Raw genomic sequence first — 25,890 nt, 5'->3', positions numbered from 1 at the left:
CAGCTTACGGGGTGTTTGAACATGCTTCATCATAGGGACAACGGCACAGACTTTGGTGGCAAAGAGCCAGAGTCGAGGCAAAATGAGACACCCCTGAAGGTCAGAGGAAGGCTGTTCAGCCCTCGTCTGCCATGGGGACGTCACGACCGTACCTGACCAGCAGTCCCTTCGAGCTATCGAGCAAAAACCTCATGAATCCACCTATTCCTGCAGGAACACGCACACAGGAGATGACCGTAGCCTTTCCTCCTCAAGCAAAAAGGAGAAAAGTGGTGGACGGTTCAGTTCAGGCAACGTCCGTGCTGCATACAGAACTGCGGATGCTTGCCGGGCACGGGTGCCCTCCTCAGCACTGCTAACAGTCAATAATTTGAGCCACTAACTCCTTTTTGGACATGATCCCAACCCCAAATTCAATAACAGGAGGATTACACGCAGTGAAGACATATTTTAGAGGTCAATCCTCTTCCAGACCTCCTTCCCTTCCTAAGAAATTCCTTGTCCAGAGCCTTAATAAAACAATTTTGAAAACGGATCAACTTGAAAACAAAGATAGAAGAGGAAGGTCAAGGCTTTATGGCTTGCTCTGTTGCAGGAATTCAAAACCTTAATCAACAAATGTATTTTCAGAAGCAGAATGATTCAGATGAGATTTTTATCTTTTTTAAAGCTGTTAAAAATCAAAAGCACCAATAAATCCAACTTAACGCAAGGAACAGAGGTAAGAAATAGCTCTCTAAATGTATGTCAGCTATATGTAAACTAGCCAAAAATTGCCACAACTCATCTTGTTTGTAGAAATATTCACATCCGCAGCATCCTTCCTCAGGGAGGTCTATTTAATCACTTCAGAAACAACTTCTTCCAGACAATAAAGGACGATTACATTACTTCATTAAAGCCCAGATTATCTCGTACCCAAAATGACAGAGCACAGAATCTAAAATAGATAGATTTATCCAGGCTCCCTGGTCCTCATTATGCTTTGATTTCAATCAATTGCACACACCCGTCAAGCAAAGGGCAATAAATTACAACCATGTGTTTGAAGAAATTATCTTCACGATATTGGAAGTGGAGAGCCAGGGCTCTAACCGAATGGTGTAAGATGTTAGACATCCATCTGGGAATAATAACCTCCTGAACAAAAACATACCAGGGCATTAGCTCCAGGCGGTGTCTGAGTTAAACCTGGCAGCAGGAGATCAAAATTAAATTGTTGGTTTTTGGGAAAGCAACGTGCATTTTCGTAAAGCAGATAACTAGGAAATACGCCGGTTTAACATATTTACTAGAGAGTGAATTAAAACCTAGTATACTTCCTCTTTCACCCAAGTAGAAACCAATGTGTCTCCAGAAATAAAAGGTGGGCAGCCCTACATATACTTTAAAATACTTTGCATTAAAAGAGACACTTGCGAGAAGTAACTCTGCACCGGTTAGGAGGCACTGAAGATCCAGCAGCCCAGCAAAGCTTTTCTTTGCAAACTTTCACGATTTGAAGCAATCCATGTGCTACTACAAAACTGCTCCAAGCTTGCTTTCAAGCTACAGTTACTCAGTGCGCTGGCCTGTAAGCTTTGGGGGACGAAACTCAGAGACTAGTCACCAGCGGACAAATCTGAATGGATTATTTTATACCAATTGTTAACAAATACTTAACAGGCTGTTTCCCTCAAACACCCACACGAGCAGGTGGCAGCCCCCTCGGGAACTGGCAAATCCATGCCGATGACTCACTACATGTAGGTGGATACTCGCTGCACCTGATTAGAGCAGAAATCTAAAAAGGAATGGTATGTGGGCCAAATGGGCCTGACACAAGGGAAAACTGAAAGCATCTGAAGTTTCGAAAGAATCCTGAGATGAACTTTGCGAGATATTATCACTTAATGTGCACAGAAAATGAGTTAACTGAGAGGAAGCTTGGATCTAACGCTGGCAGCAGAAGAATGGGAATAGCACCTAGTCTCAAGAGCACTTATTTTTCTTTAGAAAGTAAGGATCTTCTCTGCCATTTGACAATGCAATGACCAGTATAAGATGCATTTTAAATCAGGGTAGTGAAGCAAGTTGAAGTTGAAAACCCCTCAGTCCTCAATTGCAAGTTAGCATTCAATGTAAAGCAAAGCAAGCATACTGCAGAGCTCTTCTTAACTTTGCTTACTTGCCCACAAACTGCTTTGAAAAGCCTAGCAGAAACCCTTGTTATAGGAATAAAACGTCTAACAGCCTAGGAAATTCAAGTGCACTGGGGTGTGGTGTTCTCCGTGAATGACTGCTTCCGTAAGATTTTTTTTATATTATCTGCTGCCTCTGTAGCACAAAGCTTAACACAACTATTAGAGGTGCACTTCAAAATATCTACCCTGCAGAGAGAGGGACAGAACCGCCTCTGATGGGACTTTTTTTACAAGGAGAATCTGGTATGTCACATCAGAGGCTTCTCTATCAGTAGTTTTCATCTTCTTCATCCGCAATGAAATCTGAAAGCCTAACAGTGCAACAACTGCTGTATTTGCATTCACATTTTTCAAGAAGGAACTTGTACTGTGAGGTACAGATTAGATGCGTCACCTGCAAACAAAACTAACATCATTACTAGAAGGTGGATCTGTTAGAAATCTTCCCAAACGACAGAAATCCTAATTTCAGCAGAAGATACAGTATTGAAGACTGCCAGCATGCTACTTCTCTTGATTAATGCATCAAGATTTTTGAATGAGCCTGCAATATTTTATGCTACAAAGTCTCCGTTACCAGCTCTGGAGTTTAAAACTACACTAATACTTTTACTGGAACTGATGCACCATTCACTCCTTCCCCAGTGCTGCAAGCTGCTAGACCAGAAGGCCAGTAACACCTTTAATCGACATCACTTGAACCAGATCTACTTCTGGCTTTACAGTGGCTACAGAGCATTTAGTTTCCAGCTCTAGCAGAGCATGGAAATTACATCACTGCAATTGCCATCTTGTTCCCGCTGCAACCTTCCCCACACTTAGACTCCCACATGATTTCAGCAGCTGTTATGCTGGTAATTGTTACAGCAATTCCCAACCTGACATGTTGGCGAGACTGGCAAGCAGCAGGGAGAAAAGCTGGCGCTTGTTACCCCCACCTCATTTTTTCCCATCCTATCTCCAAGTCAAAGATAAGCTTTCACTGTGAAAATCCCAAATCCAATTCTCTTATTAAGGAAGCTGCAGAGTCCAACCCCTAGGACAAAAGCATGATTCTACCTAATCTTTGTTGTAGGTAAAGCACACATCATTTCCAGTTTCAAGCATGAGGAACCCTTCAAATGGTCAGGTTAGGTTTCCCCAACTTTGTAAATTCTTTCCAAATATACCAGAATTTTTGCACAATTCAACAAAATGTAAGGCATCCTCTCTTTTTCTGACACATTTTTGAGATTATAACATTCATCGAAGCGTGCTGTGCTCACAGATGCTCTTATCTAGTCTGACTGCATTGCAAGTCAATGCCTCAAGTCACTTCTGGCTGATGACACGAGGATGAAGTCTTTGCGAGAAATCCCTCCTGTATCCCTTCTCGCAACGCATCGCCTATAACAAACACATTGCTCACACTGCAAGATGAAATTTGATACAAGTCACATTCAATCTCTCCTTTTACTTCTGTACACTATATTAAGCCTACTATTCAACCACATGCTGAACGGGGTTCAGCAGATTCACCTTGACTTGAGAGTAACCTGCACTGCATTTGGCTTCCTGCAAATGAACTTATTTCAGAGAGTTATTGTATCCAACTGTGACTTCACAGACATCTGCTCAGAGAGGGATTCAAAGAGACAACCATAGTTCCATAAACCTATTTGTTTTCATGTATAAAAGAACTTCTGATCCTGGTCTGTTCTTCTGCACCTGGGGAGTAGCTGCAAACCTCTGTTTGCTGCAAATGCAGATTTCCTTCCTCTCAGTGAACTCAGATACCTATTAACAACTGTTATTTACAACACAAGTGGGCTACCTATAAAAATAATACATGAAAATAAAGTAAAAATTTGATACCTCTACCAAAAGTGGCACTATTAAACATTTAGACAGAAAACATTTACATTCAGTCACGTTATAAAATGAGGAGAAAAGCTAGCAAGAAATAAAACTTTCCTGCCTGCAGTTATTAATGCTAAAATAGTATAAATTTCAACAGCGACACAAAGAACTACATCTAAAGATGTGTTTTATCTCAAATTTGGGGCAACACGAAGAAGCGATGAGGTCTGTTCACCTTTTCTAAGGTCATTAGGGATCTCCAATAAGAAAGCACCCTTTTATTAGATAAAGCAGCACGTTTCAGCTTGCAACACACTTGTGCTTGTTGGATTTAACAGCATCACTATTTCCATCTCGCTGCTGCTTAAGAGACCGCAGTCTACATGGGAGACAGCTAAACCTGATTACATTGCGAGGCCTCAGATGAGAATGCAACATGAGACTCAGTCCAGTCTCACCTTTTAGAAAAATTCTTTGATTGGAAACTCACCTGGACAGTATGCTATTGCACTTTAAAAGGATACTGCCTAACATTTTTCTTACATGTGCTCTGTTAAATCCTTTGCTTTATGTCTAACAAGACAGGGCCTAAAACATAAGCACCAGAGAATGGCCTTTGCAACAGAAGCACATTAATCCCCATATAACTGCTGTATTTCCGTATACTAGCGTGTATCATTTTACAGAAGGATGTGAAAGTTGCTGCTACTTTTTCTTTTTCTTTTTTCTTTTGAGAGAGGCTACAATCTTGAGGGAATGGGGAAAGCAGATGGTTTAAAAATGAGCTTAGCCAAGATCAAAGAGAACACAGGTCATTCCAGGACAAAGATGCCATTAATCTGTTAAAGAGGGGAGGGAGGCAGGGAAGCACTTCAGCATCTGCCTTTGGAATCAGCTGACAAATTTGATCATATTTTCATTGAGTGAAATCATGGTGGATACATTCACCAAGGGTAGATCAGCTGCTGCCTACCCTTCTTCCTCAGCTATACATCGGTACGCCGCTCTCAAAGGCAGCTAGCGGCCCCATTTTAGACTCACTGCGTGTATCGCATGCCTGCTGAAGGAAACAAAAGAAAGCAGAGGGCTCTGTATGGTAGAACTGACATACAAGTCTCTGTACTGGTCAAAGGCATTGTTGGCTTCCACCTCCAGCTTGCGCAGGCGAGCAGATGGCATGGCACCGTCTTCCAGGGGAGGATCATACTTGTTACTCCAGGGTGATCTGCCAAGGAGAGAAGGAAAACGGAGATGTTTAGACAACGGAGGCAAACTGAAAGGTTGGAGAATGGCGAGTCTGACCCAATCCACAGATGCTGAACTTGCAAAAACAACATCAATCTGTAAGAATCTCACCGTAAAAAGTCATTTCAAACACTGACAAAAGGGGAGACTCACTCCTTAAACTTTACGGTGTACCTGGGGGTCGTCCCCTGTCTTCAGGTTTCTATTGTATGAATAATCATGCTTGGGTTTGAATTCATTCCGTTATTTCTTAAATATTGAAAGATGAGGCCTTAGCTGTTACACATTATGCATCTAAAATAATTTTCACACAAATACAGGTAGATTGGGTAGTTTGTCTGGGATTTGACAACATTTGAGCCAGATATTACTGTCCACTATTAAGGTCCAAGTTCTTCTCCACTATTTTAACACAAATCTACTTCTAGCACAGCATTAGGAAAACATTTGAATAGTCAGAAGGATTTAACAGGGTCTGCAAAGCTGAAGCTTCTACTGTTAATTTCTGCAGGTGTGGAAGAGATTTGGGGCTCTTAATGAAAGATTTGTTATTAAAGGACTAATGGAACCCTTTGCCCATCTGCTTGAGACTTTTATAACTCCCATTCTATAAACCTGCATTCTCCTTTTCATTTCCCCTGTGGATAACCAACCTACATATATCACTGCTGGTTTAAAGAAAGGTACCACTAGCCTTTTCAAAATACTCCAGCCTGCTAACGCTAGGTCTTAATGCAGTCCATACGTAATGGCTTTTTCCTCAGTAGCCATTTGTTACTCATTTCTTGGAAAGGCATCTAGTTTTGGCATCTGCTTAATGCCAAGCACAAAGAACAGGCTCTGCTTCATTCTGGCCTTGTGCTTCCACAGCCCTGCACTCCCCTCACACTCCTCCCCGCCACGTTTGACTCAAAAGGTGAGACGCCGGCAAAGGCTAAATCATTATGTCACACCCACCGAGGGCAATGTTTTTCAGGCAGCAGTTCCTAGTTTAAAACAGTTGCTAAGAACTCAAGTTGCTTTGGAGAAGAGTAGACAGCTGCAGTAGTACTCGCTTACCTAACCTTTCCCTTAAATCTGGAAGAGATTCACACAATTGTTACCAGTGCTATCTGCAGGAGTCCCAAACCAAACCCCTACACACATCAGGCAATGCAAACAAGAACCAAACTACACGGAAGAAGCTCAGGCAAACAGTGCAGTGACCTTTCTACAAGGAAGTCTGTGAAAATAAAGGCAGGGTTTGTATACGGTGCAATGCAGGAGTATACTACTTAATCAGTAGCGTCCATACGACGCACTTGTTTTTTCTTCCTCCTCTTCTATTAAATAAAAAAGGCAGATTCCAAAAAAAAAAAATTCTGCTGCTTTCTGCACATTCAGAAGACCTTGTGCTTCTCCATCAGGTACAAGGAAGCTGGTGAGAGGGGAATCCATGTAGAAGAGAAGGTGGAGATGATTTTCACTGTAAACATTCAATCTCTTTTGCAGGCTGCAGGAACGGCATTTAGGAGAAGCCTAGTAATGTACGTTCTTCTAGCTTGCAGATCGGGGCATTTTCAACCTATTACAGCTGGCGCCAGCAGCAACTTCACCTAAAGAAATTCACAGCCCTGCCCCAATTTTTTGTTTCTTTTCGCAGAAGAGTACTCAGAACACGTTTAAAAGCTTAAATGGAGGCTCTTTGAAGAAAGACAGATGGGCGAGAGCGCTTAAATTTCAAAAGTCAGGCCTCTAATTTCCCTGAAAGAGAATGTTTTTTGTTTCAGCTAACAGGTTTCAAACTGTGTTGTCGGCACCAAATTCCCCATAAGGATTCCATTTAATAGAGTGATCAAACATACTTCGAATGGAAAAAGTCAGAGACCCTGAAGTCTTATATCAAAAAAATTAAAAAGCACTGCCTTCACGTGGCTGAGTCCATGGCTGTTTGAGATTGCCCGCAAACCTGTGTTATTGCATGGACTGCAAAACAGGCAAACTTAGCACCAGAACAGCTGAACATCCCACAATCTTTTTTCCAAGCTAGCTCTCAAACTGTAAAACTATTCTTTATCAAGGCAAAAACTACTGCATGTGGTTCCCAGTGAGAAGGTCTGCCCGCCTTTCTTGTAGAAGTAGTACGAGGCTCAGCCGTCTGCAGAACGCTTTGAAATCCTCGGATAAGAGAGCACAAATTCGTATTAAAATGCAGAACAAATGCAATTAGCCACCTCTCTGATGCGAAGAACGCTGAGGTCTTGTTTGAAGCGCACAGTAATTTGGGACGTAGCATTTTACAGGCAGGAAATACTATTTCTTGCCATTTTTGATCTAGCACGTGGTTCTGAAAAACTTTGTGGAAATATCAAAAGCTCTTAAAGGCACGTTAAACTCCTCTTAGATTCTGGCCTAATTGATTAAATTAGTATAACAGCCACTTCCCAGTAACAACTTCAGATTTTACGAGGTAAGAACAACAGTGTCGGAAAACAGGCGCAGAATGGGATTAACACGTGCACATGTTAGGCTTTTTTTTTTCCTTTGGTTTTCAAAGCATTTGCTCTGTGTTGAAGGAAAGAATTTACTTCACAAAACAAAACTGAGGCCAATCAATTCCAGAAGGAAGAACCACTTCAATCCAGAACACTCGAATCAAGTCTTGAAGAAGGAAGGCATTCTTCAATGCCAAGAAGTCGTGTGTTATGGCTGTCTGATACGAACAAATAAAATACCTTTCCTGGAATCTCATCACATAATACATCCTGAAATTTTCCAAGTATTTTTAAAAGCATAAGTCTTCCTGCTTCCTTGTAACCATTTCAGTATCTCTTCAGCAAGAAAGAGATTGAGCAAATTTCAGAGGCAAGCGAGAAAACTAACCTTAAAGAAAGCTGCCGAATACACTAACTAAACACTGGGCAGGGGGAGCAAGTGTTATTAGTTATTGCAGCATGTCACAATATTGTTTGACAAGTGCCTTTTCCAGTTTTCTGTGCCTCTGGTGAGAGATGCTCAGCAAGCTTTGGAGACATGTTTTCTGTCAACAGCCTGAACAGGATTCAAGGAGACTGTAAGAGCCGCGTCGCAACTTCAGCGTGAAAGCATCTTTCAGAGGACCCACAGAAAACACCGTATCTGAGATCTACTCCCTCCTCTTGCATCTGCCAGAAAGGATGCAGATGTGTGCACAGCATCTTGTGGAAACCAGGAGGAGCTAGTAATTCTTTAACCTAGCTACGAATTTAGAACTACTAAAATGCATGCAGCTGCTAACGTAGACCTGACTAACTCGGACCTAAAAGCTTAATGCACAAATGCTTTTAAAAGGCATCAGGCCCTTTTTTAGAGGGTTCCATCAAGTTCCCATGTTAGAACAGTCTCCTAAAGAACATCAGTGAATACTTCACCTTAGAGATCTTCTCACTTGCTGGTCCACTGCAATAGAGGATGTATAAGAAAAACTTGCTAAGATTTACAATCAGCCACAGTTCAGATGCAAACACTGGAACATTGCATTCATTACCAGCCTCCTCCTTGCATTTCTAGGACAAAATGAATCTCAGTATGTTCACTGTATCAATCACCTACAGACAGATATGTTCTCAATTCAGATAAGCACCTTTGCTCCAACTCCAAGTGCTTAAAACCAATTAATCTATAACCTTTTATGAACAGTTCTCACAAATGGTTGACTGAGGTGCACATTAGTTTGCCTAAAACAGGAATGCTGTAACACAGGGAGGAAAACTAAATGTCTTACCAGTAGTTATTACCTGATTCTGCAATGAAGAGTCAAAGAAAAAAAAAAGTTAAATATTTTCTGGCATTCCACCTTGAAACAGAATTCTTGAAACATCCTGGCCAAATGTGTTTAAGTCACTACTGCAAATGGGCACAAAGCAAAGCTAAATTCTCACTGTAGATCAGTTCCAGTTGTTACCACTAAAACCATAAGTTATTACAGCGAAGGAGCAATGGGAGCCAGGGATGTAACCCTTATAATTATTACCAGAGGAGGCAGAACAGCTGACTCTTGTTCAACCCGGGACAGAAGATGAATGGTAGTAGGGACCTGCCCCACAAAACCCATCAAATTAGCAGCCATATAACCAGGTTACCCAAAACAGAAGTGCTCTCCAGTGGCCTAGAGATGATGTTTAAGCCTTTTTGCATTAAGGAAATACCAACTAAGGATTACTTCCATAGTCAAGGTCTTACCCAAGATAAGAGGATTTGAAACAGTCCCTACTTCATCAAGTAATAGAATTTAATATCTAATTTTTTGATTTTTTCCTCAGAATAAGCAGGGGAAGGGACTGCAACATTAGCATGTAGTTCTGATTTGAAAGGTAAACCAATCGATTCCTTTCTTTGGATACAAACTCACCGATATGAGTCTCCATCTCTGTTGTAGTCGCACAATAGATAGTCTTTTCCTACCACCTTATCTCGAGCAATCTTCAATGGCTGATCAACAGAGGAGAGGAGATCTTCACACAGGCTTGGGACCTGTTGATAGGAGGAAAAACAAACAAAAAAAAAAACAGGGAGAGGAGAGAGGATAATACATTAAGATTAAAAGAGACCTAAGAACAGATTTTGTTATGAATAGCCCACATCTATCCCAAAACCAGGAACCTTAAGGGGGAAGGGGAAGGGAGAGCTGCACTTAAGTTACAACACAATCCTATGCCCCCGCCTCTAATTAAATTTCAGATTTAATTACCTAACCACTAGTGTGGTCCAGTAATTTTAAATATATACACTCTCACTGTTAGCTTCTTGCCAAAGACAGCCAGTAAAGTGATTGTTGAGAACTGATGAATAAAGGTAAATATTTATAATGGAGTGGAAACTAGGGAACTGCTAAAAGAATACGCCATCCATACGCTAGAATTTATTTTTCACAAGCTCCCACTCTGGGTAGAGTTTAGAATAGTTTCCAGGCAGCTGGCCAAACATTACCATGCTGGCTAATAAAAATACGTGTGCGTGTGAGCATGCGTCCACATAAAATCAAACGTCTCCTGCACAGGTAGCTTTTAATGGATCCATAATCCCAGCTGTCTCCCTGCACTTCGTCTGGAGAAGGTCCATGATTTGCTTTTAACCTGCCAGAGCAGCTTTGATGTACTACAAGGAGATGAACTGACATCTTGCAGCCTGAAGCTAGGGTGAACGCGAGCACAAGCAAACAGAGCAAATCCCACCCCTCGGTCTCTTGCTCTGGAGCTGGCGGCAGCCAAGCTCTCGCCATCCATAACCATACGCTGCAGGCTCTGGCCACGATGGAGTTACGTCTGTACACACTAGCAGCTTCCTCCGCGCAGGAGGAGGTCGCAACTTGTAAGTGAAGCGGGGAGGAAGACATAAGAAACCTAAGGAAATCTGCTTTCTTCTCTTCGCGCCATTGGTTTGGTGAAATGGTTGCTATGATCTCGAAGGAGACAAATCTAAAGGGAAAAACAAGTTCAGGGGTGCAACAGCTTCCAAAAGCAGAAGCGCAAACTCTATTAACGCACAAGAAGCATAATGAAAGATCAAACCTAATCCCAAGTAGAGGAAGCCAGCACACAGAGAAAGATATCAAGTCAAAGTAAGCAGGGACAAATATAAAACAACATGACCATAAAAGACAAAAAAAACATAGAAAAGCTAAAGGGCAAAGCAAGATGCGACTAGCAAGAGACATAACAGCTGATTCGCACAGTCTCCCCATAAGCACATGAAAACTAAGAGGAAAACCAAGAAACTGTTGCGAAAGCTACTGACAGTGCGGAAAAAGTTGAAACGTTAGTATATTTTTTTATTCAGTCAACACTCACCATAACGCAGTACCCAGTGATAACAGGAGAAGAGCTCAGGTTAGAATAAGGAACAGGGCAGTAAGTATTTACATAAATCTTTCTTGTGGGAGTTCACCATTTGATACTTGGAGACCTGGCTGAAGCAATCTCAAACCCATTACGCAGCGACTGAATAAATAAAAGTGGAAAGCTTCTAGGAAAATCTTTACTTTTTCTGAAAACAGACAATTCCAATACTCCGCGGAGCTGATACAAATCAGAAGTGTCATGGCACACGTCAAGTGAAATGATGCATCTGCGTTCACGAGCCCATCTGGTTCCACTTTGCCTCTTCCTTCACTTCTCCGTCAGCTATGAAGGTTAGGCTGACTATTCAGGCAAAGAGCAACTTGAGATGACTGCTTCGATTTCAGACGCACATCCAACAAGACCCAAAGTGCCCCATCTTCGAGAACTACGCGCCAGGTCCTTCCTCAAAGGGACCCGCTCAACATATCGCATCTTCTCGGCTGCTCTTTGGCCAGCTGCCCATCGCCACCGAGATAAGGGTCTAGAAACAGACTCCTCCATCTGCTGCCCGTTTAAATGAGTAATAGCGATGAAAGCAGGATTCGGAGAAAAGTGGCATTTTTCCCAGATGCCGTTTCTGCCGAATTTATTTGGGAAAAGCCCTAGGCTGCTACACATGGGGTAAGAGACCAGTAGAGGTCTCGCTTTAAGACCCTTACAAAAAGCCAAACAAATGAAGAAGTCCAGCTATTCAAGAGACCGTTCAGACGATGCAGCAAGCCACTGCCACAAAATAAAAGCATACGTTGTTGTTATGATGCAGTATATTTAATTTCCACATCATACTGATGAACTAAACTTATCTCTGGATCGTCTGATAATACAGAAGCTCATAAGCACAGCCACTTCTCCATTTTCTAAGAGCTGTGGTTACTCTTACAGAAATAGAAGTGAATGTACTATATCATATACTTACTATATTATCCCAAGTATAACACTACATATGCTTGCCCTTGTTACAGACACTCCACAGGACTTCAGGCAAGATGCTCTTTTCTATTTCAGTTTCTTTTAGCATAAAATGGGGAAGAGACCCCACTCACCTACCTAGAGATTACCAGATTTTTATAATACAACAGTATTATAAAAAGAAAGGAGATATTCCAGCTGATGGAACTACTCATGTAATTCTAATTATCATCAAAACATCCAAGCGTGGCACAGTTACCCCAAGAGAATAATTTCTGTGCCATTTATTACATCAGTTTTCAACAGCTATTGTACTTCCTTTCTAAGAATGAGTTTAAAGGATTTATGCACGCTGGTCTTCCCCTTCTATGTCATGAAGCCGCTTACAAGGCAAAGGCAGTAATCCAAAGTAACTTGTACTTTTAAACACCTCAGCAACATACTCACGGGAATACTCGATTCCTTCCGAATTTAGGTCCTTTGCAATTCAGAACATGGAGCGATAAGATACTTGGCACAGCCAGGCTAAATAAGCTGCTGCAGTGCAACCACTGAAGATTTATTTTACACTACGTGTGCACCTTTCCTTAAATTCTTCCACATGTCGAGCACTGAGCCTTCCTCAAGCATTTAAATTACTTCTGTGCACATTCAGACTCTTCTACAACTAAGAGTTTATATTCGGGGGAAAAAACAAAACTCTAAATTTCCTGATTCCTGCGAAGGCCATGATGCTTAAAAGACCAACTGATCCATTTGCTTTCTGAGTTCCCAGAGTCTGAACCAGATGCACTGCAAAAATTCTGAAGTCCTGCAAACTTATCCCGCTAGCTTGCTCTTTGGTAACTGGAAAGCCAAAAGGCACTTAGTTGTCCTGGGGTAGGTGCATCCCTCTCTCCGACAGTCATATAGGGAATTGTGACTTCAATTTGTACACAAAAATTTACCCACCCTCCCAGGCCAAATACTGAAATGCCAAAGCAGTGATTTTATTCGATTTATCACTGCACTATAAATAAGTGTCATTATGAGGAAAACATTGAATACATGAGTGGTTGTTTCATAAGCAAAGACCGCTCTTCCTCTCTTTATTCCGACACGAGCTTTCCCCTCTTATATAAGCAGCGGAAGGTCAAATGTAGAATACAATCTTAACTTTATATCTTTTGCTAGAGGTCATTATTAAGTTAACTTGGCTCATAGTACACTCCAGCCCCTAATGCACCCGTATTTCCACAAATAAGCACTCAGTCATCTATTAGGGTGGCTGTATGCATAGCTATGGGGAGAGACCACCCTCAATGTAAATTAAAAAAGAAAAAAAAAGAGCAATCTCAGGGGTCCGGACTCAGCTGTTCAGGCTGGAACTGAATAGCAGTGGCATTCAGAAGCGCAGACCATGCAACAAGCACCGTGTTTGTCAGGGATTTCCCCCCCCTCGGAGCAGCTATACAATGAACGTGTAGTACAGAAGGGAAAAAAAAAAGCTGAATGAAAGTGAGTTCAGCATCTTCTACTCCATGTTGAACAAGGATTCTGTTGTCTTGTGTAACAGTATTCTCCATCACAGTAAGCCAGGTATGTGGACAGTGTTTTAATTAAGTCAACTGCTCTGCTATCAAGACAAATAATCATTTGTGCCAGAGCAGAAACTGTACACTTGCTGGCCCAGCTCACCTAATAAACCTCCCTTCTCGACTCGCTCTTCGGTCAGGCAACATCTTATCAACTAAACAATTGTTTCTGAATCATTTTCTAAAGATGATTAAATAAACTTCTGAAAAAGCTTAGAGGAAAGGCAAGAGCAGTTCAGCTCTTCGGGTATCCCGTGCATTCTCCACCCTTGTTTTGATCATGCTGGTTGAAGCGCATCAAATTCTCCACCTTACCGACCCAGAACAGAGTCACTGTTTTGGTTTACTAGCCATGCAATTCGAGCATGCTACGGTAACTGCTTTTTTCTTACAGCCTTGACTGAAATGAATCATGTTTATAACTGAAACAGTAACGCTGGTAGTGTGAGCTTATGTGCTTAGAAATACCTGCTTTTCCACGTTTATTCAGAGTCCACTTCAAGCATGTACAGACCTCCACAGGAGCTGTGCACCCTGGGAAGCTATGCTAAAATGCAGCAAAATTAAAGATGAAACCCATCTTTCCTCAAGGAAAGAGAAGGAAGAGTCACTGAAGTACTGTTAGATCTAGTTCAACTGAGTTTCAAAAAAATTAATACTGCAGGCATGCAGATCCATCTGTCTTTTGAATGCATCTATGACATGCAGGTACCCATACACACGCATGACTTCAGCAGTTGTTAAATAAAACCCACATCCAAATAGGAAAGAAAAACCAAAATATTTTAATCGTGGGTCAACTCTTAAGGCTTTTATTTTATTTATTCCTTTTTTAGGGGTGGGGGAAGACAACTTATGTCATTACAGAAGTGAAAACAGATTGTCCGTGTTGCTTGGGAAGAAGCACTCGAACGCAGAGAGCAGACAATACACATTACCCAGCGCTTTTGCAAGAGAAAAATCTGGCACATGACCCCACTTCAGCCCCGATTCCTCCCCTCTGGGCCAGCGTCTAATAAAATATCGTTATAATTTTTCCGAGTCATTCCACAGCCTCAGAATTTCCTGTTCCTGCAGAACGCAGACACGGCTTAACGGATGTTGTGGAAACTCAAGAAGGAAGCCTGGCTCCACTCATCGCGGGCCTATAACCACCAGTAAAGTCACCCCCACAAATCCACACATTGCTAAACCTTAATTCGATCCATCAGATGTCCAAGGGCCACGCATTCTTCTCAAGCTTTGTTTATTAAACGACACTTAAATGGACTTTTGTGCTCTAGACCAGATGTAATTGATATTTGAAACAGCTCAGCTTTATTTGAGTATTTGTGTGGAATTCCAGCACAGCGAGTACTAGCAAAAATGAAAAGAAAGCAAAAAAAGGCAAAAAGTAATAGGTTGGAGAGCTGATTTGGTCTACTCAGCAATGTCACAGTAGAAAGGTGTTGATTACAGAGAATTTTTCAATTTAGCTCAAAGACTACATCTAAAAACTCTGAAAGGTCACTGCTCTTCAAAAAACAGGATCCTTGGCATTCTTCGTGATTTGTGGGATAAAATAAGGCTTCTGCTAGATGCAGCATTATGTAGCTTCCTGAGAAACAAAAGCTAGCCATCTGGCAGGCACAACTAGACTGCCCTAGATTTTGACTAGTGACCTCCAGGTGAAGGCTTCTGTATCTCATTACCAGTCACGAGTCCCAGGAGCCATCACAGCATATCAATATCTTGGGAAGTCGTGACTATTTGTGTCAGGAGTCCAGCTGGTGCTGGAGATATCCAGCAACAACTAAGGGAAACCCAGGTACATCCGCTCTCAAGCCCTTTACCATGACAATTCCATAGTCTAGCTTTTCTCCCTCTTTAAAAGAGGTTAGATGGGTTTCTAATTAGACTTCGAACCAGTCAAGTCCCTCCTTCCCCCCAATTTTCCATTAGAAAGGTACTTAAACAGGCATTTTTTCAGGGTTTGTAACACCAGCAATGCAACGGTAGGAGCCTGGAGGGAAAAAAGACTGCTTAGGCTTAAAAAGAGAAGGAAAGAACAGTGAATATGAAACAAAAAGTGAAGTGGAAATTTATGTAATTTCATGTAAGTAAAGGGGGTTGCTAACTCTAAGCCACGTGTCACATTAACACTTTACATACATTAATTGCTATCTCCAAGTACCATCAAGGCATCCCAAGGTCATCTTTTCTACCTAGAAATGCTTCTACTCACAGCCGCTCACTGAATGGAAAACTGGCTCTCGGCAACTATCAATTTGTTCAGTGAACAAGACTCCCCTTCCTTAGCCAAAACCGTTGTGTTAGAAACCCAGCTGGCGAGCTGCTGAGAGCTTACAGCCTATTGCACAAGTCAACAAGTTCAGGAGGAACTGCAGGTCAAGCGATCTCAAAGTTGAGACCACTGGGCTGTCCATGCAGCTCTGCTTCCAATTTTCACTAGCTCTGATTCTTATTTTTTAAATCATCTTCCACCCTCATTGCATGTTCAACTAGCCATCTGCATTCAATTGCGTTTTATCTTTCTACTCAGTACTGTATATCACTGAGGCTTCTGGATTCAAAACACAAAGAGTTTCAATCGTGTTCTCATGCTCCTCATGGTCTGTGCCCAAGCAATTAAGTTCTCCTGAGGATAAATCCTCCAGCTTCATACACCTTCAGGTACTAACGGCACGCAAGCACATTTGAGGCTTGTCTGGAAGTACGCTATCCATATGAAGCAAGCTCCTGAACATTGCTCAAATATTTCAAAATCTGAACGTGTTTAAAAATATTTTTAAATTTGTCACTCCGATCTTCTGAAAAGTAGAATAATGCATTCTACTAGAACTTCTAACCATTCTCCTGTGATGAGAAACTGAAACACAAGATGATCGCCCTCCCAAATCTTTTACCTGCAAATGGACCCTTGAAAAATAACCAACGAAGTTACCGGTTGCTACATTTATAGAGAAGAACTTAAGCTTTATTGATCCTTCCATGGTAGCAGGAACTCGATTCTCTACTTCCAGAAAGTTTTCATATTTAACAAAGAAAGAAGAGAAATGGGACTAAGTAGAATATTATCTATATATTAACCTTAGTGGGAAAAGAAATGAAGAAAGTCGTGGCTGTGAGCAAACGCCACTCCTTTGGCCACTCTGCTTGCCCATTTCTTGATCGAGTTTTGTAAGGATGATTCTCTGTCCCCACTTTATGCCAGCAACCTGATCTTTCTGAGTCAGCTGGATTTTTCATCTAATTTATATATAAATACACACACACATATATATGTATAGGCTGACATCCAAATTAAACACTCAGCAGGAATTTCTTACTTGCAAAGGAACCTGCTTAACTTCTGCCAAGATTGAGAGCACATTAACTTTCATACCCAGGTCAAAGTCATCAAGAAAGACCTATCAGAGACCCCTTATTTGCTGCACATGACCCATGAGCACAATTCATCCAAATTCCATCCTTCTCCTTCCATTCTCCACCTTGACCAGAGATGCACCCCTCCGAGACACATCCGTGAAGCTAACAGCCTTGTGAAAAAGGCAGGCACGACACCGACTTTCATTCACCTACCTTGTTCTGCGTGCTTCCAAGTTGTCCTTGGAAGAGATCCTCCAGAACAGCACTACCCGAAAGCCTCCTCCTCCTTCAGGGTTTCTCTTGGAAAGAGCACAGCTAAAAGCACACGGGGACTGACTTACTCCACACACACTCCCACGTCTCCTCTCTCTCCAAGCCCACTCGTGTGGGGCATTTAACCATACGCTTTTGGAAGAACTGAGGTGGGCAGGCAGGTATTCTGTACACCAAAATAGCCTAAACTAAGGCCAGACTCCATATAAACTTACGACTTTGGAACATGAGTATGGAATGTTCCACCTGCTTCCTGAAACACTGAACGCTATGAATCACGTTCCATGATGTCTCCCTCATAAAGAAAAGCTCTTAGATTAACTTCAAGACAGACTGCAAGAGCTACACATTTATAGGATATTTCTGTGGAAGGTGGCACTTATATCCGCTAAATAGAACTCCATTGTCTTCTAGCCAAAGCAAATAGATTCAAATACTCTTGCAAGAGACAAGAGCTGCTTATTTCAATGAAATTCTCAGAAATTCTGTTTGTCAACTTGCTATCTCAAGAGGAAGGAAGCAGGACAATTCTTTGCGATTGTCCCTATCTTTTGGTACAAACCATTTAGCCACTCAGAAACGACTTCTACCAGCTTCCTTGCTTCATACCACCTGGTGTCATGAGCCAAAATAAAATCTTACTCTTAAGTCATACAAGCAGCTTTTCCATCCAGAACATGTTTTTAACATTCTCCTTTCAGACAAGTGACAGGAGCAGAAGGGAGACACATCTGTTTCATTACTTACTTCTATAAGCACAGGATGTCAACAGCACCCATTTCTTCTGGGCAATGTAAGGCAATAAGGAGATGAGACCATATCCACGCAACTAAATTAAATTAATGCACAGAATTAAAACCTGTATTAACACAACAAGTGCTATCACTTGGGGTATCCTCACGACAGCACCATTTAAGAACGGTGCAGACACCTTTGCAACATTTCTCTTAGGGGAACTGCATTACACCGTGGGCTTGTCCGACAGCTACACATTCCAAGGCTTCAGTTGCTCCAGCGTTCAGAAGAATTAAAATTATTCTGGTTTAGATCAATTATCCTTAAAAAGGTATGCACCTACACTAAAGTCCGCTTTTTGCAGTGCGATTTCGAAGTCCTCATGTACATTCTGACAGCCTCCAAGTAGTCTATGTACAAATAATGACTAATTAAACTCCAAACAGAGCATTCCATGCCAAGGCACATTACCAGAAACGTTAATAGCACCACGCACAGTTTCTTTCAGGCAGGACTTCGGGAGTCCTATGATTGACAAGGTCTCTAATGAACTCTAATTGAAGACTCTGCAGCCTGAAAAAGCAACAACAGATGTAGCAAAAGGGCAAACCACAAACTGTTTTGCTAATGAATGAAAAGTGTCTGGTCTGATGAGGGCCAGTGACCCAAAAATTATCCTCTTCCACCCAGACTCTGACTTCATGTTCAAGTTTGGACCCTTTCCCTCGTCAGCTCAGCACTTGGGGGCAGTAACATACAGTCCTGAACACGTTCCACATACACACTGGCATTCAGATGTTTTCATTAAAAAGCAGCAGAACCTGGCTTTGATAGAGCAACAAGGACCTGAGCGAGGGAACTTAAGCACTGTTATCCTTCCCAGCAGGATGACAAGCCTTGAAAGTTGATGCCAGTTTCTTGCTCTATTGGTTTTGGAAACCTTTTTGCATACAAAGTCACCAAAGTCGTCATCATCTCTTCTCACTGGATCTTAAAAACCAGCACTGGAACAGTAATTATACACATCAGTCGGGAGAGCAATTTCCAGCCTCATGGCACAGAATTACAGAAAGACTGCAAAAGGTGAGCTGTAAGCAGTTTTAAGAAATAAGCTACACTTCACACACAGAGGGAAAAAAAAAAAAGTTGAGCCTCTATGTCAAGTCTTCTCCAGCATGGAAGTGCAATGAGGCAAGGAAGCCAAACACAAAGAAAGGGAAGTCAGGGCGCCATCTTATATAATTCTATCACAAATTTAACGAACTTGCTCACGCTCGTCATGCATTTGGAGTCTGAGGTTTCACTTCAAACCTCTTTGCTGTGAGGGTGACTGAGCACTGGAACAGGTTACCCAGAGAAGCTGCGGAGTCTCCTTCCTTGGTGATATTCGAAAGCTGTCTGGACACAATCCTGGGCAATGTGCTTTAGGACTCTGCTTGAGCAGTGGGAGGGGAGGTTGGACTAGATGATCTCCAGAGGTCCCTTCCAACCTCAACCATTCTGTGATTCAAGGAGGCTGTTGTCTGGTAACAGCGTAGCAAACAGCATAAAAATGTCAACTGCAAAGGTTTGGATAAAACTGCCAAAAAAGGTCAAAAACTTTATTTGCTCAAGTCTGACTCATGCTGTTTTTGGAACTATTATAGAGGTGTAATACTACTATTTCAGTATCTATGTATACATTGCTCTTGTCTAAGAAGAGTGCAGGCTTCTGTCTTGTGAAGGTCAGTCAGAGAGTGGGCTGTGGAAGAGATCTACAGATGTCTCAGCAATAAAGAAGCCATTCTGGATTTTGCAGATTATTTCATCTCCATCCCAGAGCAGGGAGGGCAGAAAGCAGAGTGGGAATCACAGACCCTCATTCTAATGAGCATGGTTCAAACTGCTCTGTTTCCCGTTACATTTTCAATGTGAACAAGCAGCCCAGTGGGCGTGTTGCTGATGGAAAGCATGTAGAGCACTAATGAGCACCATCCAAAAGTAATTCTGACATTTAGAGGTAACCAGCAATTTTCTGAGTCATTAAAAAACCTCATGCCAATTATACAGTCAAGCTTACCATAGTTCCCCAAACAACTCATTGTTCCAGATAGTCCTTAGACTTGCTCAAATCCTGATCTTTGTTCACTCCAGGCTTCATCGGAAAATCAACTGTGTCACACCAAATCATCTCAATGATTTAGTTATTCTTTGTCCTACCTCCAGCAATAGCCACAAAATAATGCTTAGGTTGCCAGGAGTCCGGATGGCGCAGATGTAGCCAATTACTAAATGCTTTCAAGAAAAAGAAATACTACCTTCCTGCACAGGATAATTTCTTTCCTGACCCAGTTTTCTTACCTGTACCTTGACTTATGGAGCTAAAAGCAGTATTTAAGTAGCATTTGATAAATTTTAGTCAGCCACAGCTTTTGGACCATTCCTCCCAAGTTCACTAACACCAGCTTCAGTATCATGCAGAGAGCCTACTCAAGTCACAGCACGACAAAGCATACAACAGAAGCAATCATTTTCCCGAACAATTAAAAGAAAGAGTCTTTGGCAGAGAGGACTGCAGGCATTTCACCAGTTTATTCCTGGTGAATATGGCTTCTTTGAAGCTTCTCTTGAAACTTCTGTTTCTGTAGGACTCCTGTTGCTGAAGCAATATGCAGAGAACATACCAAATCAAATATCAGTTTCTTTGGTCAGGTAGGAAAGGCTTTTCTCTCCCTGCATCCTCACTGAATTCCTGAACAGTTCTAGGCATACAAACAATTTACTGAGACTTCACAGATCTGAACAGAGTGTCCGCTGCCATGCTCTTACACAAAAGGTCCAAGGCCGCTCAAGGGAATCCTTTACACGATCTGTTCAGCAACTGATGAGCAGACCTCCAGAGGGAAAGGTCAGCTAAACTTTCACTTGAAGGTTAGGCATCACTTACACTATAGGTGAAATAAAAGCAGCACATCTTCTGCACACAAAGATGACAAAGGGCTCAGACACCATTTAAACAAGTGAGAGGTGCTAGCTCAAGCAGCTACGGTGTGCAGAACCATCAGATTTTTAAGGTCCCTCATCACACAAGGCTCCAAGTTTGTCAGCATCACACACAAAAATAAATTTGGGCTTTTTGCCACAGAAAACGAATGCATTTCTCATGGATAGGTAAGAGGAAAAGCTTCATTCAAAGGTCAAAGACCTCTCCATGTCATCTGTCTGCAAAAGCCTGGAAACTTAGCTTAGAAAGCTGTAAACTACAAGCCATATATTTGGACTGGACAGGGGAAGTTTTCCCAGCTGCCCATACAGTAGGTTTTATATACATTATATCCATATTTCCACAATGCATAAAGCTGCCCCAGAGGCAACTGTGTCACACACTGTTTTCAGGAAGAGTTGACACTAATCAGCCTATTATAGTCCAAGTGTATCTCCTCACTTCACAGCAAGTGCAAGGAAACTCTATGCAGCTGGTGCCAGGCACATGCATCATTAAGTCTTTACAAGTTAGTTTCCATTACTAAAAATTTATGGAAGGAAAGTAAATGTTGCTGGTGCAAGAGGAAAACAGAGGTGTTGGCAAAAGGTCATTCAGCTTTTTTCTTCTTCTTCTTCCCCCTGGATATTCACTAGACAGCAGAACACCTGTTAGGGCATAACTCATAAGTAAAGGAACTTGGGCATTCTCCAGAATCCCAGAGATTTAGTTCCAAAATATTCTGTCACAGTCATGTCTTTGAAGCATGTCACAGCGCATCCACTGTACCTACAGCAGAAATCCTGTGCAAAAGTATAGGCTGGCAGCTAGCTTAACAGGAGACAATACCCACGTATACGTGTGCATCAAGCTTGGATTAACTGTTCCAAATTAGTTTTACTAAACAGCAGCCTCCAAACTGGTGATGATTTCACAAAAAAAGCTAATGACCCTTCATCCAAAGCATGCCTGTGCATGCACACTAGCGACTGTTGGCTTGCCCAAAATAAACACCTAGATTCCTGACATTGTTTTGGTAATCGCTCTATTCCTCGCCCTTGCCAAAAGGCGAGTAGAGAACCACAGATCACCACATCTCAAAGATGCTTCAGGACGTGTACTTACAAACCAGACCTTCGTCACACTCGGGCCGTTATTTGGTTAAAACGCCCAATACTCACCAAGTCAATGAGGTCACTGAGATTCTTCTCTATCTGCTGGGGAGGCAGACGCCTCATCAAATCCAAGGCACAATCCAGCTGCTGGTCACTCTGCAGAAACAACAACATCCTTCAGTCACGACATGTACAGCTGAGCACATCACGTTCATACACAAGAAAAGCATGAGCTGCACCAGAATCGTGCTTATCAACTCCTCCGATAGGACAGAGGTACAGATTCTAGTTCTAAGCAACAACATCTTTTATATTAATACCGAGAGATTTCAATAAAGTTCAGCACCATCTGATTGTTGATGATCACCTTCGTATTGCAAGAAGTGTTCTAGACCAGGGATTTGAGGGCATGGCTTAAACTGGTGGCACACCACCAATTTAACACCCTGCTGCTGATGAACAGGAGTCTAATCCTTACTTCGTCAAAAACTTTCCAGTGCTTGTGTGCCCCCTTCAGCAAGTTGAACCGGCTCTAATACCTGGCTGGGCGTCAAAGCAAGAAACACAGCAGGACCATTTTTGTCAGCACCACGTTGTTAGCTCAGCTCCACCGCCCTACGAAACTCAAATCTTAGAGCATATGCTACAACATCTCTTCAACACGAGTTAACAGATGAAATCTTGTTGTAGACTTTGCGCACGCTACCTTGACACTAATGGGGGCAAGTGAAAGAGATGCATCTTCATGGGCCCGAAATCCTACTGTACGAGGCGTATTATAGCAGATCCCCTGCTACCAGAGTGGATAGAAATGGTTAAACATGCAACTCTGTCACATACAGCAAACAGGTCTCATTCACAAATCCCCGATTCAAGGGCGCAGCTGGAACACAGGCAATTCCTTTTTATGGTTTATAGATATCTATCTTCTCTGGAGCATAACGTATTTGCATGCCTGTCCCTGCATTACTTCCCTCTCCAGGAAGGGCAGCAGAAAGCCTTACCCCCCAAAAACCCCATTTTACCACTGCCTTGTTCCACATCAACCTACTTGTTGTTTCACGCACTGGTTTTTTCCATACTATCTTAACAATTATCTGGGTTAGGGAACTGAAAGTTTCCCCTCCTGAAGCAGTTTTAGTACTTCCTTATTTGTACTGTGCAGCTCAGTTTGAGATAATCAGTATCCAAGACAAATTCTGTTTCAGCACAGAGCTCTTCCTCCTTCAGCTTTATCAAAAGCCAGATTGAAATGTACACAAAATTTGACGCATTATTTCCTTCTTCCCACAAAATGCAAACTAAAAGCTCCCTGTACGTGAGAATTCAGGCGCTTTAGTTATTTAGAGAAACCACAGCGACATACTCCCATAGGACTTGTTGCAGCTGGTCTTACAGCCAATTTTGACACAAAAAAAGAGATTAAATTTGATTTCAGAGAGGCCGAATATCTGCAACAGACATTCCCACAGACACTCGGTCAGCTGAACCGTGTTCCTGACATACCCTTTAGCTCTACTTCTTGCCAACAGATATAAACAGATACTTCTCTGCAAACCTAACAGCATCCAAAATCTGCACAAGTCACTTTGATCAACAGGTCATCAGCCAGCAGAAGCACAGCAAGTTTGTTTTGACTGCTTCCTACACCCTTCCTATTTCTAGCCACCTATACACAACATGCTCGGCTTTAATTGCTCCCTCTTATGTTCCCCCACACTCTGAAAGTTGGATTTAAGGAAGGCTACAAAACTGAAGCAGTTACATGATCAAACTATGAAAGTAGCAACACCTCCCACCCATGTCAAGAAGAAGCAGGAAGTCAAGTTTCCTGCAACCACGCTCTACCCTAGCAATGAAGAAGGGAAGGAGTCCTTAGTTTAGTAGACATCCATTAAGAAAGCAGTTCTAAAAAGGCAGTGCCCGCTCACTATCAAAAGTGAAGCATTTTACAGCCAGCAAATTAAGACTGCCTGGCTTGAGGGGATTACTTATTTTTTCTCATCCACTTTAGGCTATAGGACAACATCTCTTCAAAATACTCCAGCTTGGAAGAAGAGTAGGCATCGACTTCGACACAGCAGCAATAGTATCCTGAAGATCTGAGTCTTCACCTCACCTAAAAGCAAGGTGCACTGACACTAAGAACAGAAGATTATAATAGCCACCGGTTGTGACCGAAGGAAGAGTTACTCTCAAGTACAGTACATAACACCCCCATATCCCTTAAATACCCGAATAATACAGCCAGCAGGTGCTTGGCTGAACCGAGTCCGAAGTCTACTTATCTTCAAAGGCTACCACATATCCATTGCTAAACTGATCATCACATTCATGTACAGAAGTGGTGGATAAGTGCTTACAAAGTCCAAGTTTCCCCTCATTTTCATTAAGTGTGCTTTAATACCTTTTTTCCTCCAGTAAAGATGATGCCCTGTACAACAAGGTAGGTTTCAATGGAGGCAAAAGACTAGACATTGCTCCAACATGTTTCTCACAGACAGAATTTGGTGGCACACAACTCTTACTTGTTTTATTAAAACAGATCATCAAAAATGGCACGCTGTATGGCTGCCTTTTAATAACCATGAAGATGCTGTTACCTTGGCAAAGAAGTAGGTAGGTAACCTGCAACAGAAGGTTGCCAGCAAGGAGCTGGAGAAATGAGGGCCAAGCAACTACAGCCACACTAGATCTTCATCAAGCGCTAATACCTAGAGAAGCCTCAAAAGCCCTGGTCCGTCTGCTCTCTTCCTGCAGGCGGATCCGTGCAGTTGGCAAGGCCAGAAATAGGAAGCTCCTCCAAATACCATTCACGAGTGCTCTGGCAAATCACTTCCTCTTACTTGGCCACACAGAAAACAGCCCTCTTCTCCGGAGGGGCCAAATATTTAAGATCAGCTGAAGATGAAATATCAGTCTGCGCTAAAGCAAAGGTACGACCAAAGGGCCTAGATGGAAACTCACAGGAGGAAACAACCCCACGCTGCCCAGTGACAGTGACATTTTCTTCTTTCCTTCAAATATAGATGAGGGAGGATATTCACTTTTTGCTACCAGCCTCTCAGTCTCCAGGGAAAGATACGATTTAGGCGGCCTGTGACGGCCCAGCTCCAGCAGCCAAGCTCAGGGAGGGGATCTTTCTTACCAAGTATTGTCTTTACCTCCCACTATCTCTTACGTCAAGGAAGGAAAGCTGGCACGTGGTCACAGGTCACGCTCCTTACTTAGGGACCGTGGGAACGCCGACGGAAGGGCTCGTTCCTCCTCTGCCAGCTGGAATTGGTTAATAGAAGACAGAAAAACTAGGGAAAGATGATGCTAAAAGCCACCATTAAAGCAGCAACCCCAGAATAGGTGTTTTATAGTATGACAATTTTGAAATAAGCTATACTGAATGAAGAAGCAGCTACATTTGCTGTGTTTTATGCATTAACCAAATGAACTTGGGCTAATCAGTTTTACAGCAATATATTAAATAACAGCTGTAAAAAGACATGAGCAAAATTGTTTAAGGCAGAAATTCTTAAAGGAGTTTAGACACAGCTGGTATAAACTGCTGCATGCAAGGGGAAAAACAAGAATATCCAAATACATACTAACATAGTACTTTGGCAAGCATATATTTTTCTAGTATAGAAGAGGTAACCCAAGCAAGGCAGAGCAGCAGGACTCTTTGGCTTACTTGCACAGCATTTAAATAATTAAATGGCTTGCCAGCAGATCGTTTAAAGCACTGATATAAAGCCAGGTTATGCCAAATTTCTGGGCCTAAACCTGTGGTTATATGGTCACTTTAATCCAGCGTAAATCTGTGCTGGCACGGTC

The 25,890-nt window shown here is 42.2% G+C and overlaps 1 protein-coding gene across 3 annotated transcripts in view; it reads right to left on the bottom strand.

Annotated features, from left to right (window-relative positions):
- CAPZB (capping actin protein of muscle Z-line subunit beta) overlaps positions 1–25,890 on the bottom strand; it is a 61,450-nt gene that overhangs the window by 21,725 nt on the left and 13,835 nt on the right. For 2 of the 3 annotated variants that reach the window (XM_064497112.1, XM_064497113.1), the window contains exons 2-4: positions 22,129–22,218; positions 9,637–9,758; positions 5,134–5,247 (exon numbers count right to left, since the gene is read on the bottom strand). In XM_064497112.1, coding sequence (XP_064353182.1) covers positions 5,134–5,247; positions 9,637–9,758; positions 22,129–22,218 — 326 coding nt within the window. Of the gene's footprint in view, positions 1–5,133; positions 5,248–9,636; positions 9,759–22,128; positions 22,252–25,890 lie in introns of those variants that run through there. The other variant, XM_026112502.2, reaches the window with a different exon arrangement.

Source organism: Dromaius novaehollandiae, chromosome 24 (assembly GCF_036370855.1).
Source record: "Dromaius novaehollandiae isolate bDroNov1 chromosome 24, bDroNov1.hap1, whole genome shotgun sequence".
In the NCBI taxonomy this organism is placed as follows: Eukaryota; Metazoa; Chordata; class Aves; order Casuariiformes; family Dromaiidae; genus Dromaius; species Dromaius novaehollandiae.
The sequence above is the reverse complement of the archived record's forward strand: the minus strand, read 5'-3'. Positions and strand labels throughout refer to the sequence as shown.